This window comes from Rhincodon typus, chromosome 9, assembly GCF_021869965.1.
Source record: "Rhincodon typus isolate 14 chromosome 9, sRhiTyp1.1, whole genome shotgun sequence".
In the NCBI taxonomy this organism is placed as follows: Eukaryota; Metazoa; Chordata; class Chondrichthyes; order Orectolobiformes; family Rhincodontidae; genus Rhincodon; species Rhincodon typus.
The window spans coordinates 1-17,406 of NC_063340.1; the positions used below are offsets into that span (position 1 = coordinate 1).

General features: G+C 41.9%; 1 protein-coding gene across 1 annotated transcript in view; it reads left to right on the plus strand.

Annotated features, from left to right (window-relative positions):
- Positions 1-930: 930 nt before the first annotated feature.
- Positions 931-17,406, plus strand: part of LOC109912320 (utrophin-like) — a 47,917-nt gene continuing 31,441 nt past the window's right edge. Inside the window, exons 1-4 of the mRNA XM_048600635.1 lie at positions 931-990; positions 6,859-6,924; positions 13,275-13,433; positions 16,079-16,316. Of these exons, the coding sequence (XP_048456592.1) occupies positions 6,869-6,924; positions 13,275-13,433; positions 16,079-16,316 (453 nt within the window). The 5' untranslated portion in view covers positions 931-990; positions 6,859-6,868. The remainder of the gene's footprint in view (positions 991-6,858; positions 6,925-13,274; positions 13,434-16,078; positions 16,317-17,406) is intronic.

Sequence of the window (17,406 nt, forward strand, 5' to 3'; positions counted from 1 at the left end):
GCTTTTCTGGTTGTCCTCTGCTAGTTTTTAAAGGCTTCCCGATCCTCCCACTAATCTTCACATTGTAAGGAAAATCGGACTATTACGAATTATTAAACTAACGATGCCTGTCATTTGGATTTGAAATCAAGAAATATTTCTTTATGGATGGTGTTTATTGACTACTCAATTTTTTTAAAATTTAACCATTTTTCCTAATCAACCTGTTCAGAGATGTTATTACACACCTCTGGTGCAGATGGGACTTGAACCTGGGCCTTTTGGTCCAGGGACAGGGACACTACCACTCTGCCATAAGAGGGCCCATCTACCCTTCCGTATACTAGTCCCACCTGTTCCTCCCCTTCCTGCCTACCCAGTCACTTCATTAATCAATTAATCCTAATCAACTGCTTCAATATTTGCTATACAATTAGCATCCAGTATTTGAAGATCTTGTGGCATACTGGTCATGCTGCTGTCTCTGGACCAGAATGTCCAGGCTCAAATTGAATCTGATCCAGAGGTGTGTAATAAATTTTTGTTTATCCAAATCCCATCTGATGACCACAGAGATGTATCATGACATGTCCAAGCAGATCATATTCTGAAAAAAAATGCCAGTATTTCATCCTGAGGAGCAGTGTTAGAGCTGATGTGACCAGTGTCGTACCTCCTGAATATGCTGCAAATTTTTTCCATATACCACTAGACAAAAAGAAAATGCCTAAACACTTCATTAATGGTGGTTTACGATGATAATGAGATAGAGAGTTAGTTCCAGCAAAATTCCTACTGAACTTATACTTTTGTAGTGGATTATACTAATGTCACTTCGCTAAGTTATTAATTATATTTGTTAAACACAGGAAAATAATAAAGTATCATTGCCAATATTTTAGTTAAAGATATGCAAAGAGCAATCAAATATTATTTTATTTGCAGCCTTACACAGTCTCCGCAACTGACTCAGGATGACACACATTCAAGAATAGAACATTATGCCAACAGGTTAAAAAATACTTTGCTTCTTTGAAATTCTAATTTGTTTCTATACAATGTCAACTGATTAAACTGGTTTATGTAGGGGTGGCTCAGTGGTTAGCACTGCTGCCTCACAGTGCCAGGGACCTGGTTTCAATTCCACCCTTTAGCAATTGTCTGTGTGGAGTTTGCACATTCTCCTCGTGTCTGTATGGGTTTCCTCCAGGTGCTCCAGTTTCCTCCCACAGTCCAAAGATTTGCAGGTTAGGTGGGTTAGCCATGGGAAATGCAGGGTTACAGGGATAGGGTAGGGAAAGTTCTGGGTGGGATGCTCTTTGGAGAGTCCATGTGGACTGAATGGGCCAAATTGCCCGCTTCCACACTGCAGAGATTCTGTGTTTTGGGCAAATGAAAAATCACTTAGTAGTTGGACATTGGTGATCAAAAACAAAATTCACCATTGTCTCGCTATGACCCTTTGTTTTCCATTTTAATTTAACCTGGGATTTTGATCAAGCGCTATGTGTAATGAATTTCTAATTTGTGTATTTCATTCCCTCTACCTTTTTAACATGAGATTACCAGAATATTGATATCAGAAAAGTTTACCTGAATTGTTCACCATGCACAGAACATGCATTGCACAGTCATGGTGCTGGTCTTTACATACAATGAGTGGATGGAGAGGCTGGTGTCATTGGACTAGTAATCCAGAACTGTAGATTAATGTTCTGGGGCATGGGTTTGAATCCCACCATGGCAGATAGCAATTTTTAAAAAATCTGGTATTAGAAAGCTAATAGTGACAAAGTAACCACTGTCAATTGTCATAAAAAGACATCTGTTTCACTAATGACTTTTTAGGGAAAGAAATCTGCCATCTTTACCTTGTCTGGTCTACTTGTGACTCCACACCCACAGCAATGTAGTTGACACTTAATTGCCTTCTGGGCAATTAGGTATTGATAATGAATGCTGGCCTACCCGGTGAAGCGCACATTCCATGAACTAATAAAGAATAAGTTGACATATCCCCTACTTCTGCCCACTCCTGTGACCCTGCAATAATTTAATGTCCTTTGGGAGATTAACTACCTTGAGGTGAGGCTTCCACCCTCATTTGGATGGCCAGCAGCTCTCTGGCCCCAGTGGCACCACTGGGAACAGTGATCATTGCTGGGTCTATGGTCAGTCCCCAGTAATGCTCATTCCTGAAGCTGGAATGTAAGGATTATTGCTGGGACTCAGCTGATATACCAGGTCAGGGAGGATAGGGAAACTGGTCTTGTATGAAAGCATCTCCCCAACCTTCACTTTATCCCAAAGCCCAAGTGATAGTACCTGCCAAGTTTTGATCTATCACATCCTCCTCCTGCAGCATGTAAGATAGCAGCATAAGTGGGTCACTTGACTGACCATTAATTGCTCACTGAAGGGCTCTTACTTAGCTCAAAGATGGGAGACTATCTGATCTCTCCCCTGTCATTTGTGGAAATGCAACAAGGTTAGGCAGGCAGGTAGATAATAGGAAAGGCATTCATACCATTTTACGATCTATCTGTCTGCAAACCCTTACACAGGAGAATTGAAAATCTTTCCATGGAATTGTAAAGCAAAACAGGAACTGGAAAATAAAAGGAACAAAAACAGAAGTTGCTGGAAAAGCTGGGGGTGGGTAAGGAGTAAATGATAGGTGGGAATTGACCCTAAAGAGAGAGAACAGTTGGACGGATAAAGGAATTGGTAATGATCTGGCTAGGAGGATGAGTAACTGTTAATGGGAGCTTTAGTGGCTAAGAATAGGTAGTGTGTAATGGCAGACTACGTGATAACAAGTCCTGGTGTGTGGATGGAGGGCTAGGACATGGGAGAGTTCAGGCCCTAAAATTATTAAATCTCCTGTAGGGATTCTATGAAAAAAAATTATTGAACCCGACATTGAGTCCAGAGGTCTGCAGGGTCCCCAAGTGGAAAATGAGGTGTTGTTCTTCCAGCTTGTGCTGATCTTCATGGGAACTCTGCAGCAAGTCTGAGATGGAGATGTTAGCCAGAGAACCGGGTGGTGTGTTAAAGTGGCAGGCAACTGGAAGCTCAGGGTCTGAAGAGGAGGATATTTGGTCAGTTGGCTCTTTTAAGGAACTGTCCAGTTCAGTCTTACTCCCTCAGTCTTTCTCCATAACCTTGCAAATTAGTCCTCTACAAGTACATGTCCAAATGCCTTTTGAAATATCTTGTGCAATCTAACTCCATCACTTTCAGGTTATTTTTACTCATTCATAGCATCGGGCATCACTGGCATGTGCATTCCAATTCATCATAACTCTTTCGTTGAAAACTTTCTCCTTATTTCCACAAGACCTTTTGAAACCAACATTTCCAATTATGACCAAATTAAAGACTTGCTTGAAAAGTTTCTCCTTACTTCCTCAATCAACACTTGGGTTTAGTCTGCTAAGTAGTACGCAGATTCCCCCAGGCAATCACCGTCTCCAATAAGAGAGAATCTGAACTTTTGACTTATTGTCGCATCTACTGAGATGCAGTGAAAAGTATTGTTTTCCATGCTATAAAGACAGATTGTACCATACAAAGTACATTACAAAGTGTAGCAGAACAGACTGCAGAATGTAGTGTTACAGAGAAGTTGCAGAGAGAGATGAACATTAACATTTGAGAGGTGCGTTCAAAATTCTGATAACAGCGGGGAAGATGCTGTTCTTGAATCTGTTTGTACATGTATTCAAAGTTTTGTATCTTCTGCCCTTCGGAAGAGAGTATAACCGGGGTGGGAGAGGTCTTTGGTAGCTTTCCCGACGCAGCAGGAAGTATAGATGGTATCAGTGAAGAGAAGGCAGGTTTGTGTGATGGACTGGGCTGTGTTCACGACTCTCTGCAGTTTCTTGGGGTCTTGGGAAGAGCAATTGCCATACCACAGTGTGAATGTTCAACAGGATTACTATCACAGATGACATCCTGCCCCCACCACCCATCACCATCATCAATATTCTGGGTGTTGACAGGAAACTTGATTGGACCAGCTAAATCATTCAATGACTACAAGGCTTTTAATCTGCAGCAATCTCCTAATCTCCCCACATCCTGCATGGCAACAACAAGTCACAAGTCATCAGTGCGATGGAATACTCTCCACTAGCCTGGATGACTGCACGTGTAACAGCATACAAACAGCATAGCTCATGAACGAGAAAGTTTCATCAGCACCCCGTTACCATCTTAAACGTTCATTCCGTCCATTTTTGGCACACAGTTGGCAGCAGTGTATATCATCTGAAAACCACCATCCAACTCCACCACCTTGAAAATCAAAGGCAACAGATATAACGGAACACTATCACCTTCAAGTACAATGCCAAATGGAACTGTCTTCTTGTTTCTTTATTACCACTGGATGAAAATAATGGAATTCTGTTCATAGTGGCACAGTGGGTGCACCTACATCCTGTGGACTGTACCAGTTAAATAACCTGGTCACTGCCACCTTAAAGACAATTAGGAATGGCTCTCAAATTCAGACTCCCCCCACCCCCCCATCCTGTTAGATGGAAGCACCTATTATGATCTGCAGGGCATCTGTTGTTGGCGCAGAGTCTTGGTTCTTGCATAGGGCATCTGGTCTTCATTAAATAAGCACATGCTCCATCCCTAATGATTGCAGGATGAAGATAATGCAGAATGGTCTGTTTAAGTGATCTCAATGCGCATGTTGCTACCGGAAAGAAGGGTTAATGATTAATGCAGACAGGTTTCTGAGTGAAGCAGTGGTCTTGGTTGAATGAAGTGATTTGAGTTAGTACAATTTGCTATATTGTCTTCCAGTAGTGCTGGAAAAGGATTAGATATCTGTATCTATTAAAGCTCTGTGAAGTTTTTTATTTTGTGCACATTCCACTCTTACTCTTATCAATAATTGCAATTGACATTTTCACTTCCTCAACAGAGCTTGAATTGCTGAAACTGACTTTTCTTTTGCTGGAAGCAGTATTTTCGGTGGCCATCATAGGGATGGTGCAAAATGATTCTTTGTGACTTAGTTGACATCTACACCTAGCACACTACAAGCAATGTTTGAATATTTTTATATCTTGCAGTAGATGTGAACTTTTTTTCTGTCTTGTCTGCAGAATTCATAGGCAACTAATTTTAATGATTTAGAGAATGTAACATATTATGGGTACTTTTCATTCTAGAATCCCTAAAGGCATAGCAAAATAAATTTTTGAGTTCAACAGAAAAAGACTGTAGGCTCAATTGAAAACTTCAAAAGGACCTTCCCTTGTTGGACATTTGGCCCTAGATTAAAATATAGCTATAGATTTTACAAGTTTAGGTTGAGATGAGGTTGGCTGTCAGGATCCAGTTCATGGTAAACAAGATAGTACAGCACCAAACTGACTGTTCCATGCCCCCAGTCTGGACCAACTGTTCAGTTTTATTCAAGGAGAAATCTGATGTTAGTCCTGTAGTTGGGGGAGGGGTGGGGGGTGTTGTGGTTGGTGGTGACAGTGAGAGAAAAGTGAGGAATTGTTCTCCTCAGATAGAGTCAAAAATAAGGAAGCCTGAATCTTTAATCAAACTAGCGTTGTACCTGACCCTTGATATACTATTGCTTGCATTAGTATCTAAAATGGATAGTTTTGGATCCTTCACTACTTACTTTACCCTTAATGGACATAAAGTTCATGAACAAGTAGAAAAAGATTTCAGCTTGGCATTAATGGGAGGCTTTCAAATGAATGATTGTTTGGAAAATGTTCCTTATACCAACCTGACATGAAGCAAAAAACACACTACTTATACTTCAGATGACCAAATGCATTGCATCTCTTCTGGGTAGAGCAGTTTGCCAAATGTGAAGAAAAACAAATTTGCTGAAAAAGCTCAGCAGGTCTGGCAGCATCTGTGAAGGAAAAAACAGTTAATGTTTTGGGTCCAGTGACCCTTCCTCAGAACTCAGTTAAACGTTTACTCTGTTTTTTCCTTCACAGATGCTGCCAGACCTGTTGAGCTTTTCCAGCAAATTTGTTTTTCTTCCTGATCTACAGCATCCGCAGTTCTTTCGGTTTTTATTGCCAAATGCGAAGACTGATAAAGTATTTAATGACATTAGTTGGAGAAATTCTTCAAAGATTGAGCAATAACGAAAGCAATTTTTTAAATATAAGAACCGAAAAAACTGCAAATGCTGGAAATCAGAAACAAAAACAGGAATTGCGGAGATAGCTCAGCAGGTCTGGCAGCGTCTGTGAAGAGAAATCAGAGTTTAACGTTTCAGGTCTGATGACCCTTCCTGAGCTTCCAGTTCCTTGCCACTTCAACACACCACCTTGTTCCCTGGCCAACATCTCTGTCTCAGGCTTGCTGCCCTTCTCCAGTGAAGCTCAGCACTTGGGAACTCTACACCTTCTGGACTCAATATCAGATTCAGCAACTTTAGGGCTTGAGCTTCTCCCATGCCCTTACCCGAAACCCCACACCTCAGGCCTTGTTATCACATGGTCTGCTATTACACACAATGCATTGTTAGCCAATAACAGTCCCTATTAACAGCTATTCACCCTCCCAGCCTGATCATTATCCACTCCTTTGTCTGTCCACCTGTTCTTCTCTGTCTTTGGGTTCTATCTCCATCTATGGTTTACTCCTTACCACCTCCCCCCACCCTTTCTTCTGCATAAAAAACAATCTTTTCCTAGCCAGCATTCGTTCTGAGGAAGGGTTGCTGGATCCAAAACATTAACTCTGATTTCTCTGTACAGATGCTGCCAAACCTGTTGAGCTTTTCCAGCAACTTTTTTTCTTGCTTTTTTTTAATAATTCAATTAATTTGATTGTTTACTTGAATTTAAGGATGTTTAATGGCACCTTTTTATTCAGGTTGGCACAGATGGAAAGAACGAATGGCTCTCTGCTTACAGACAGTAGCTCAACCACAGGAAGTATGTAAGTAATTTGAAGAATTAGAAATGTAGGGTGGTTAATACAGAGGAGGAGAACTTCCAGCCTGTTATTAATTAGAATAATTAGTTAGTCCCATTCCACTGCCTTTTGTCTTAGTCTTAGATTTTTTTCTCGTCAGGTCCTTATTCTATTTCTATCTGAAATTCGTGGTTGAATCTGCCTTCACCACACTCGGGCACTATATTGCAGATCCTAACCATTTATGGCATCAAAAAAATGTATTCACCTGTTGCTGTTTGTTCTTTTGCTCATCACTTTATATCCTTTTGGGTTTTGGTCCTTTTGCCAATGGAAGAGTTTCTCTTTATCTACGTTGTCTAGACCAATCAAGATTTTGAACAACTTCATCAAATCTCATCATCACCTGCCGTCCTTAAAGGAGAACAGTCCCAGATTATTTTATTTCATACTCATTATTGAAGTCTCACTTTTCTGGAACCATTCATGTAAATCTTTTCTGTATCTTGTCTAATGTCTTTTATGCCGTTCCTAAAGTGTGATACCCAGAATTGAACATATTACTTTAGTGAAGCCAAACCATCCCTTTTAAACAAACTTGCTGATGTGCTTTCCCTGGAAACACCACTGCAGACCTTCCTTGAGTCAGGTAAACAACCTTACACTGCAATTGTCTGTTTCCTGATATCCATCCAGTTTTCATCCATGCTGCCAATGTCCTTTTTATTCCAGGGGCTTTAACTTGGCTGTTATGTCACACTTTATCATCTGTCATATTACCTTCCTCAACCTTCTGTGCTATCTCATCAAAAAATATAATCAAATTAGTTGAAGATGATTTGTCTTTAACAAATCATGTTAATTTTCCTTAATTAATCCACCCTACTACACATCTTTGTTAATTTTAACAATATTATTATTTCTAAAAGCTTTTCCAACTCCGAGATGAAAGTCACTGGCCTTTGTTTGCTGAATTTACCCTGACGTGCTCTTTTGAATGTAGGTGCAGTTTTACAATTCTCCAGTCCTCTACTGCTGTCCCTGCATCTAATGAGGATTACAAGATCATGGTAGACGATGGCCTAGTGGTATTATCGCTAGACTATTAATCCAGAAACCCAGCTGATGTTCTGGGGACCCGGGTTCAAATTCAAAAATAAAGTCTGGAATTAAGAATCTACTGATCACCGTGAAATCATTGTCGATTGTTGGAAAAACCCATCTGGTTCACTAATGTCCTTCAGGGGAGGAAATCTGCCACCCTCACCTGGTCTGGCCTACATGTGACTCCAGACCACAGCAATGTGGTTGACTCTCAACTGCCCTCTAAAATGGCCGAGCAAGCCACTCAGTTGTACAAATTGCTACAAAGGCTGAAAGAAATGAAACTGGATGGATCACCCAGCGTTGACCTAGGCACCGGAAAAGACAGTGGCAGAAACAGCCCTGTCGACCATGCAAAGTCCTCCTCACTAACATCTGGGGGTTAGTGCCAAAATTGGGAGAGCTGTCTCACAGATTAGTTAATCAACAGTCTGACACATTCATACTCACAGAATTATACCTTTCACACAATGTCCCAGACTCCACCATCACCATCCCTGGATATGTCCTCTCTCACCGCAGGACAGACCCAGCAGAGGGGGCGGCACAATGGTATACAGTGAGGTGGGTGTTGCTCTAGGAGTCCTCAACATTGACTCTGGACCCCATGAAGTCTCATGGCTTCAAGTTAAACATGGGCAAGGAAAGCTCCTACTGATTACCACATACCGTCCTCCCTCAGCTGATGAATCAGTACTCCTCCATGTTGAGCAACACTTAGAGGAAGCACTGAGGATGGCAAGGGCACAAAATGTACTCTGGGTGGGGGATTACAATATCCACTACCAAGAGTGGCTCAGCACCAGTACTACTGATCGAGCTGGTCAGAGCCTAAAGGACACAGCTGCTAGACTGGGTCTGCAGCAGGTGGTGAGGGAACCAACAAGAGGGAAAAACATACTTGACCTCATCCTTACTAATCTGCCAGCTGCAGTTGCATCTGACCATGACAGTATCGGTAAGAGTGACCACTACACAGTCCTTGTGGAATGAAGTCCCGCCTTCACATTGAGAACAACCTCCAACGCGTTGTATGGCACTATCACCGTGCTAAATGGGACAGTGCAGAGATCTAGCAACTCAAGATTTGCATCCATGAGGTGCTGTGGGTCATCAACAGCAGCAGAATTGTACTCCAACACAATCTGTAACCTTGTGGCCCAGTATGTCCCCCACTCAACCATTACCATCAAGCCAAGGGATCAACCCTGGTTCAATGAAGAGTGCAGGAGGGCATTCCAGGAGCAGCACTAGGCATACCTGAAGATGAGGTGTCAACCTGGTGAAGCCACCAAACAGGACTACTTGCACGCCAAAGAGCGAAAGCAGCAAGTGATAGACAGAGCTAAGCGATCCCACAACAACAGATCAGATCTAAGCTCTGCAGCCCTGCCACATCCAGTTGTGAATGGTGGTGGACAATTAAACAACTCACTGGAGGAGGAGGCTCCACAAATATCCCCATCCTCAATGATGGAAGAGCCCAACACATCAGTGCAAAAGATAAGACTGAAGCATTTGCAGCAGTCTTCAGCCAGAAGTGCCGAGTGGACGATCCATCTCGGCCTCCTCCAGTGGTCCCCACCATTACAGATACCAGTCTTCAGCCAATTCAATTCAATTCACTCCACGTGATATCAAGAAACGGTTGGAGACACTGGATACTGCAAAGGCTACGGGCCCTGACAACATTCCGGCAATAGCACTGAAGACTTGTGCTCCAGAACTTGCCACTCCCTTAGCCAAGCTGTTCCAGTACAGTTACAACACTGGTATCCACCTGACAATGTGGAAAATTGCCCAAGTATGTCCTGTACACACAAAGCAGGACAAATCCAACCCGGCCAATTACCGCCCCATCAGTCTACTCTAGATAATCAGTAAAGTGATGGAAGGTGTCATGAACAGTGCTATCAAGCAGCACCTGCTCAGAAATAACCTACTCAGTGACGCCCAGTTTGGGTTCCGCCAGGGTCACTCAGCTCCTGACCTCATTACAGCCTTGGTTCAAATATGGACAAAAGAACTGAATTCCAGAAGTGAGGTGAGAGTGACAGCCCTTCAATATCAAGTCTGCATTCGACTGAATGTGGCATCAAGGACCTCTAGCAAAACTGGAATCAATGGGTATGGGAGGCAAATGCTCCAGCGGTTGGAGTCATACCTGACACATAGGAACATGGTCGTGGTTGTGGGAGGTCAATTATCTCAGCTCCAGGAGATCTCTGCAGGAGTTCCTCAGGGTAGTGTCCTAGGCCCAACCATCTTCAGCTGCTTCATTAATGACCTTGCCTCCATCATAAGGTCAGAAGTTTGCACAATGTTCAGCACAATTTGTGACTCCTCAGATACTGAAGCAGTCCATGTTCAAATGCAACAAGATCTGGACAATATCCAGGCTTGGGCTGACAAGTGGCAAGTGACATCCACGCCACACAAATGCCAGGCTATGACCATCACCGATAAGAGACAATCTAACCACCGTCCCTTGACATTCAATGGTGTTACCATCACTGAATCCCCCACTATGAACATTCTGGGGGTTACCATTGACCAGAAACTCAACTGGACTCACCACATTAACAGAGTGGCTACAAGAGCAGGCCAGAAGCTGGGAATACTGCAGCGAGTAACTCATCTCCTGACTCCCCAAAACCTGTCCACCATCTACAAGGCACAAGTCAGGAGTGTGATGCAATACTCCCCACTTGCCTGGATGAGTGCAGCCCCAACAACACTCAAGAGGCTTAACACCATCCAGGACAAAGCAGCCTGCTTGATTGGCACTACATCCACAAACATTCACTCCCTCCACCACCAATGCTCACTAGCAGCAGTGTGTGCTATCTACAAGATGCACTGCAGAAATTTACCAAAGATCCTCAGACAGCACCTTCCAAACCCACAACCACTTCCATCTAGAAGGACAAGGGCAGCAGACATATGGGAACACCACCACCTCCAAGTTCCTCTCCAAGTCACTCACCATCCTGACTTGGAAATATATCGCCATTCCTTCACTATCGTTGGTTCAAGGTCCTGGAATTCCCTCCCTAATAGCATTGTGGGTCAACCCACAGCAGGAGGAATGCAGCGGTTCAAGAAGGCAGCTCACCACCACCTTCTCAAGGGGCAACTAGGGATGGGCAAGAAATGCTGGCCAGCCAGCGACTCCCACATCCCACAAAAATGAATAGAAAAAAAAATCATGGCTAGTGCCTAATTTTCACCCTCATGAAGTCACACATTCAGTATTGTGTGCAATTTTGGTCTCCTGTTTGAGGAAGGACATTCTTGCTGTTGAGGGAGTCCAATGAAGGTTCACCAGACTGATTCCCAGGATGGCTGGACTGACATATGAAGAAAGTTGGATCGACTGGGCTTGTGCTCGTTGGAATTTAGAAGAACGAGAGGAGATCTCATAGAAACCTATAAAATCCTGATGGGACTGGACAGACTAAATGCAGGAAGAATGTTCCCAGTGTTGGGAAAGTGCAGAACTAGGGGTCACAGTCTAAGAATAAGGGGTAAGCCATTCAGAACTGAGATGAGGAAGAATTTCTTCACTCAGTGTTCTGAACTTGTGGAATTCTCTAATTCAGAAAGCTGTTGGGGCTGGTTCATTATATATATTCAAGATGGAACTTGATGTGGCCCTTGCAGATAAAGGGATCAAGAGGTATGGAGAGAAAGCAGGAACAGGATACTGAAGTTGCAAGATCAGCCATGATCGTATTGAATGGTGGTGCAGCCGTGTCGGGACCAAATGGCTGACTCCTGCCCTTATTTTCTATGTTTCTACGCAACCCATCATGTTCTAGTAACTTATATACTTACAATTCAGCTGGCCTTTCAATACCTACTTTTTATTAATTGTCATCCATCCGGAGTCTCAACCATCTCCTTTTCACTAAAACTTTGAATATCTTCTTCCTTGGTAATGACAAATGCAAATTACTAATTTAGTACCTCAGCCATGCCGTTCGCCTCCATTTGTAAATCTCCTTTTTAGTACTTAATCAACCTCACTCTCTTCCTATTATTTTTTTCACTATTTATATACCTATCAATGACTTTTGAATTCACTTCCATGTTAGCTGCTGGTCTCTTCCCGTACTGCTTTTGCTCTCTTATTTTCATTTAATTTCTATATCCGGCCTAGGTTTCATTTGTATTATCAACTTGGTATCTCTTATATGCATGTCTTTTATATTTCCTTTTAGCTTTCATCTTTTTTGTCATGCACAGGACTCTGACTTTACTTCTCCCTCATGGAAATATACCCAAACTTTGATGTATCTTCAAAGACAATCTATTGTTCCATTGCAGTTTTGCCTGTAAATCTTGATTCCAGTTTTCCTGGGCCAGATCTGTTCTAACCTTACTGAAGTTGGCCCAGCCCCAAATAATTTTGCTCTGGATTCCTTCTTGTTTGTTTTGATAGCTAACCTGTACTTTATGATACAATGATCACTGCGTTAGGGTTAGGCTTAGAATCCCCAATTACACTTGACATACCTCATGCCCCAGAACCAGATACAGCATTGCCTCATTCCTCACTGGCCCAGAAACATGCAAATCAAGGACATTTCCCTATAGACATCACCACCAACCCCCACCCTAAAAAAAATACCCACCATCACCACAAACCCCGGCCTATTACTATTCCAGTTTATCTTAGGATAATTGAAGTCACTTTCTGTTGTTTATACATCCCTCCGTAATTACTCTACAACTTTACTCTGCTACGTCTTCCCCACTAATTGATGGCCTTTTAAATGTACCCAGAATGTAATTGCACTTCCACTGTTTCTTGACTTCAAGTAAATAAATTCTTCGGCCCTCCAAGTCCTTCCTCTCTCCCTGTCTTTCTGTCTGATAGGTAAAGTTCTCTGTTATCAAACTAACTCCATTCTTTCTTTCCTGAATACTTTGATTCTAAAAGTATTTAATTCCTAGTGTTGCCTTTTGTTTTGAGTCATTGGAACTGGGAAAGGAACATAAAATATGATTTGTATAGATTACCATTTAAAATACTGAGTATTCAAATCAATGAATTTTAGGTAATAGATAGGAGTACAAGAATAGCTTACTGAATACAGTTTATGCTTTTGTGTTGTAACTAAACATTACCTGAATTTATTTATAGTGTACTGTAGCAGGCAGGACAAGGATTGATGACATCTATTAACAGTTGCGGACGAGGTAAATCGGTTATGCATGACACAAGCTGTGAAAAATGTGACTGCATAATTGTTTTCTTCGTACAGTGATGATGAGCATATACTGATTCAACAGTACTGTCTGACACTGGGGAGAGAGTCGCCCGTAAGTCAGCCCCAGAGTCCTGTGCAGATCCTCAAGTCGGTGGAGAAAGAGGAGCGGGGCGAATTAGAATGCATCATTGCCAATCTTGAAGAGGAGCAAAGGTGGATACATCTTATTGTTTACTCTTGAAGTATTCTTTTGATTATGTTGATTTTTTCCTTTGAAGGTTCTCATTTATTCTGTGGAACAAACATTCCCATTCTGGCTGTCATAGCTGAAGAAACTCAGCCAAGTTTGTACACCTGCCCCATTGTCTCTCTATCTCCCCTTTCCTCTTTTGAGGCACTGCTTAAAATTCAATTCTCAACCAATCTATTGGCCACTACTCTGAATTTTTTTTCAGTTGAGCATTCATTTTCCCTTATGTCTCTATGAAGTGCCTTAGGATATTTTTCTGTGTTGAATGTGCAATATTGCTTATTTATTACAGTATTCTCCTTAATAATTAAAAAAAAAAGTTCTTAGCATTACTATCACTTATAAGTTACCAGCCTCCCCCCTAGAAACTGTTCCCATGTCAAGCTAGTGGCTTCTGCACTTTGAGAAGCAGTAGAAAGATTTAATCAAAGAAAGAATTTTAAAGAGCTTGGGTCTGCCTGACTGCTACTTAGATAGAGTTAACAGCAAGAGATGAGGCCGATCGTTTTCTTGCCTTTATTATCAAACTCCTAAAATAATTGAAATTGCAACCTGGTGGCTGCTTTTTTGCAAAACAGGATACTGTCATGAGAACGTGACAGGGAAGGAGTACTTTCTGGTGAAAGCAGTATATTCTTAAACTGGTTTGACATTCTGTCGATAAGTTGGTAAGGTCAGTAGAAAAATAAACTAGTTTCATATACTATTCTGACTTTAATAATCAAGTGGGTTTTTCAAAAGTGATGACTAGGAAGTAAAAGGAACTTGGACCTCAGTTGCTTAGTGTGGTTTAGACAATTACCTATCTTTGATGTTCTGTTTGAACCTTGAAATCTCTCTGATTTAAATCTCATACCCTACCCATCAACAATACAGCTAAATTAACCTTGCTCATCATCCTATGTATCTTCACACTTAGCTCTGTTCCAGAATCATCCACAATTTTGTGGCTTCCAAATTTAATTCCTTCTACAGAAGAAACATCTGACTCAAATTACACCAAAACAAACTCCAACATGTACAAAACTCATTTCACCCAACCATCGTAAGCTGTTTCACTTGCTTCAGTACCCTAATTCTCACTGAGCCCCATTTGCTGCTGGCCCTCAAACCCAGTGAATTCCAAAATCCCTAACCTTCTGACCCAGAGTTCCTCAAACAATCAACATTTGATACAGATGTGGTCATTATGAACCACACTAGGGTCCACCAGCTCCCACATCATACAGGTACAACAAACAGCCAGGCCCTGCATCTCTAATTATTTAATTAGTTTTTAGTTTATATTCTAAAATTTCTTATGGGTCCTTAGTCTTTAATCTGTAAAATAATTTCTCTAATTTACCTTTATTCTAAATTGCTTTCAGATTAGGTATTCAAATCAGAAGTTATTTACCAACCAATGAACTTAGGGCTTTTCCTATGATGTCACATTTTTAAACTTTCTGATCCCAGAGTCTCCTCCCCCATTGGTTCTTCCCTCATGGTGTCTTTCTGGGTACCTAGGTAAATACGTTGGTTTGGAACCTCAGGCCTACTTTGTTCCGGTATCCTCCCCTCTGGCTCTTCTTTCCCCTTATGCCCCAAATTCCCTAACACTTTACTTGGATATTAAAGAGCAGAGATACTCACCAATGAGAGAAAAGGAGAGACCGATCACCGCCTCCCACTTTCATCTAACTCCCTGTTTCACCGAACTCCAGTCATACTCTAATGCAACAGTGCGGCACTCCAGTGCATCAAGCCTTTTACCAGTCACCTGCAATTTTGGATTTAAGTTTTTTTTTAGTTTCAAAAATATACTTTATATGCACTCATTGTCACTAAAGCGGTTCAGTTCTGTACAATAGCATGTGAAGAAACAAAACAAATGTTGGGAATTTGACTGTATTCAGCAACAAACCAAAGGTCTTTCTTACCTGTCCAAGACTATATTTACGTAAATTTGAGGCACTGGGAGGATCCAATACCTGAACGGGCCCCCATTTAACTTCAGCAGAAAGACTTGTAAATGTAATAGGTTTGCCTTTTATTAATACTGGAACAGGTGTGAACCTAAATTAATTAACATGATTATTGTAGCACTTCCTTATTACTGCAAGCAGCAGATGAAGTGGCCAATTCCAGCTTTCCCATGTGCTCCTTTCTGTGGAAAAGTAAGCTCTCACTTTAGTTACCTGTTAAGACTCAGGTGAAACTTGCATTGTATCTTTTCCGCTGTTAATCTCAAGCCAATATCACTATTTAGCAATCACGGTGGACTTGTGAACAGCAATTGAGGATAAGTTTGACTTAGCCTGCTTAACTCCTCCTTCTTCCCTGCCTCCCAAGTCCCCAGTAATCCAGTGATCTGTCGATGATCTCCCTGTCAAAGCTTATTTGACTTGACTGTAGTCACTTGACTGAGAGCCACCAACAGTCAGGGAAATGTGTTCATACACAGTGTCAATACCTGGAGAAACTGCAATTGTGCAAAAATGCTGTGTAGGCATTTGATGGAGTATTCAAAGCTTGTTTATGTGACACCTAATATGGAACTCTAAATACAGGACAATGAAAGAGGTACCCATAGTGTAAACTAAAATGCGAATTGCTTCTACCGTAACAGAAATCTGCAGGCTGAATATGAAAGGTTAAAGCAGCAGCAAAGCCCGCGAGATGTCAAACCCCTCCCATCACCATCCTTCTCAGCAACTCAGCAGAATTACCAAGATGCTGAGCTCCTGGCTGAGGCTAAGCTTCTACGACAACACAAAGGGCGACTTGAGGCCAGAATGCAGATATTGGAGGACCATAACAAACAACTGGAGTCACAGCTGTGTCGACTGCGAAAACTCCTGGAAGAGGTACAAGCTAATCAGGCATTCAGTTTAATGGGAACTAATAGGTGCAGCACCAGGAACAATTTCCTAATTAGTTAAGGCGTAGTTAAAGTGTGGTTCAATTAATTGAGGTTCTGCCTTGCAAACTGTCTCCAGATGTAACTGGATTGAGTTTGAATGTGTGAAATTGAGCTGAAATGAATGATGAGATCAGCAGCAGAAAGCTGCAGCCTAGTAGCAACGCTTGATTTAAATTCAAGGTTGTTGCCCAGGTCATTGGAGATATTACAGTTAAAACTTAAAATTCTTTGCAGAGATTCCAAAGCCATTACCCAAAATCTGTTGAAACTGCGAAGCTGATTATCTGCTCATGTTGTGTTAACAAATTCTGGAGGATATTGATGCCTCTACATTGGAGAGATAAAACGTGGACTGGGTGACCGCTTTGCAAAACACTTACCTTTTATCTGTAAACATGACCCTGAGCTTCTAGTTGCCTTCCACTTCAACACACCATCATGCTCCCATTGCCAACATTTCTGTCTTAGGCTTGCTGCAGTGCTCCAGTGAGCCTTAGTGCAAACTAGAAGTGTAGCATCTCATCATTCACTTGAGGACCCTACAGCTGTCAGGACTCTTCAGAACATAAAAACATAAGAGATAAGAGCAGGAGGAGGCCATCTGGCCCATCGAGCCTGCTCTGCCATTCAATAAGATCATGGCTGATGTTTTCGTGGACGCAGCTCCACTTACCCGCCTGGTCATCATAACCCTTAATTCCATTACTGTTCATAAATCGATCTAACTTTGCCTTAAAAAATTCAACAAGGTAGCCTCAACTCTTTCACCAGGCAGGGAATTCCACTTCACAACCCTTTGAATGAAGAAGTTCCTCCTCAACTGGGTCTTAAATCTGCTCCCCCTTATTTTGAGGCAATGCCCCCAGTTCTAGTTTCATTCAGCAGTGTAAACAACCTCCCTGCTTCTATCTTATCCCCTTCATAATTTTATCAATGTTTCTATCAAATCCCCCTCATTCATCTAAATTTCAATGAGTATAGTCCCAGCCTACTCAATCTCTCCTCATAAACCAACCCTGTCAACTCTGGAATCA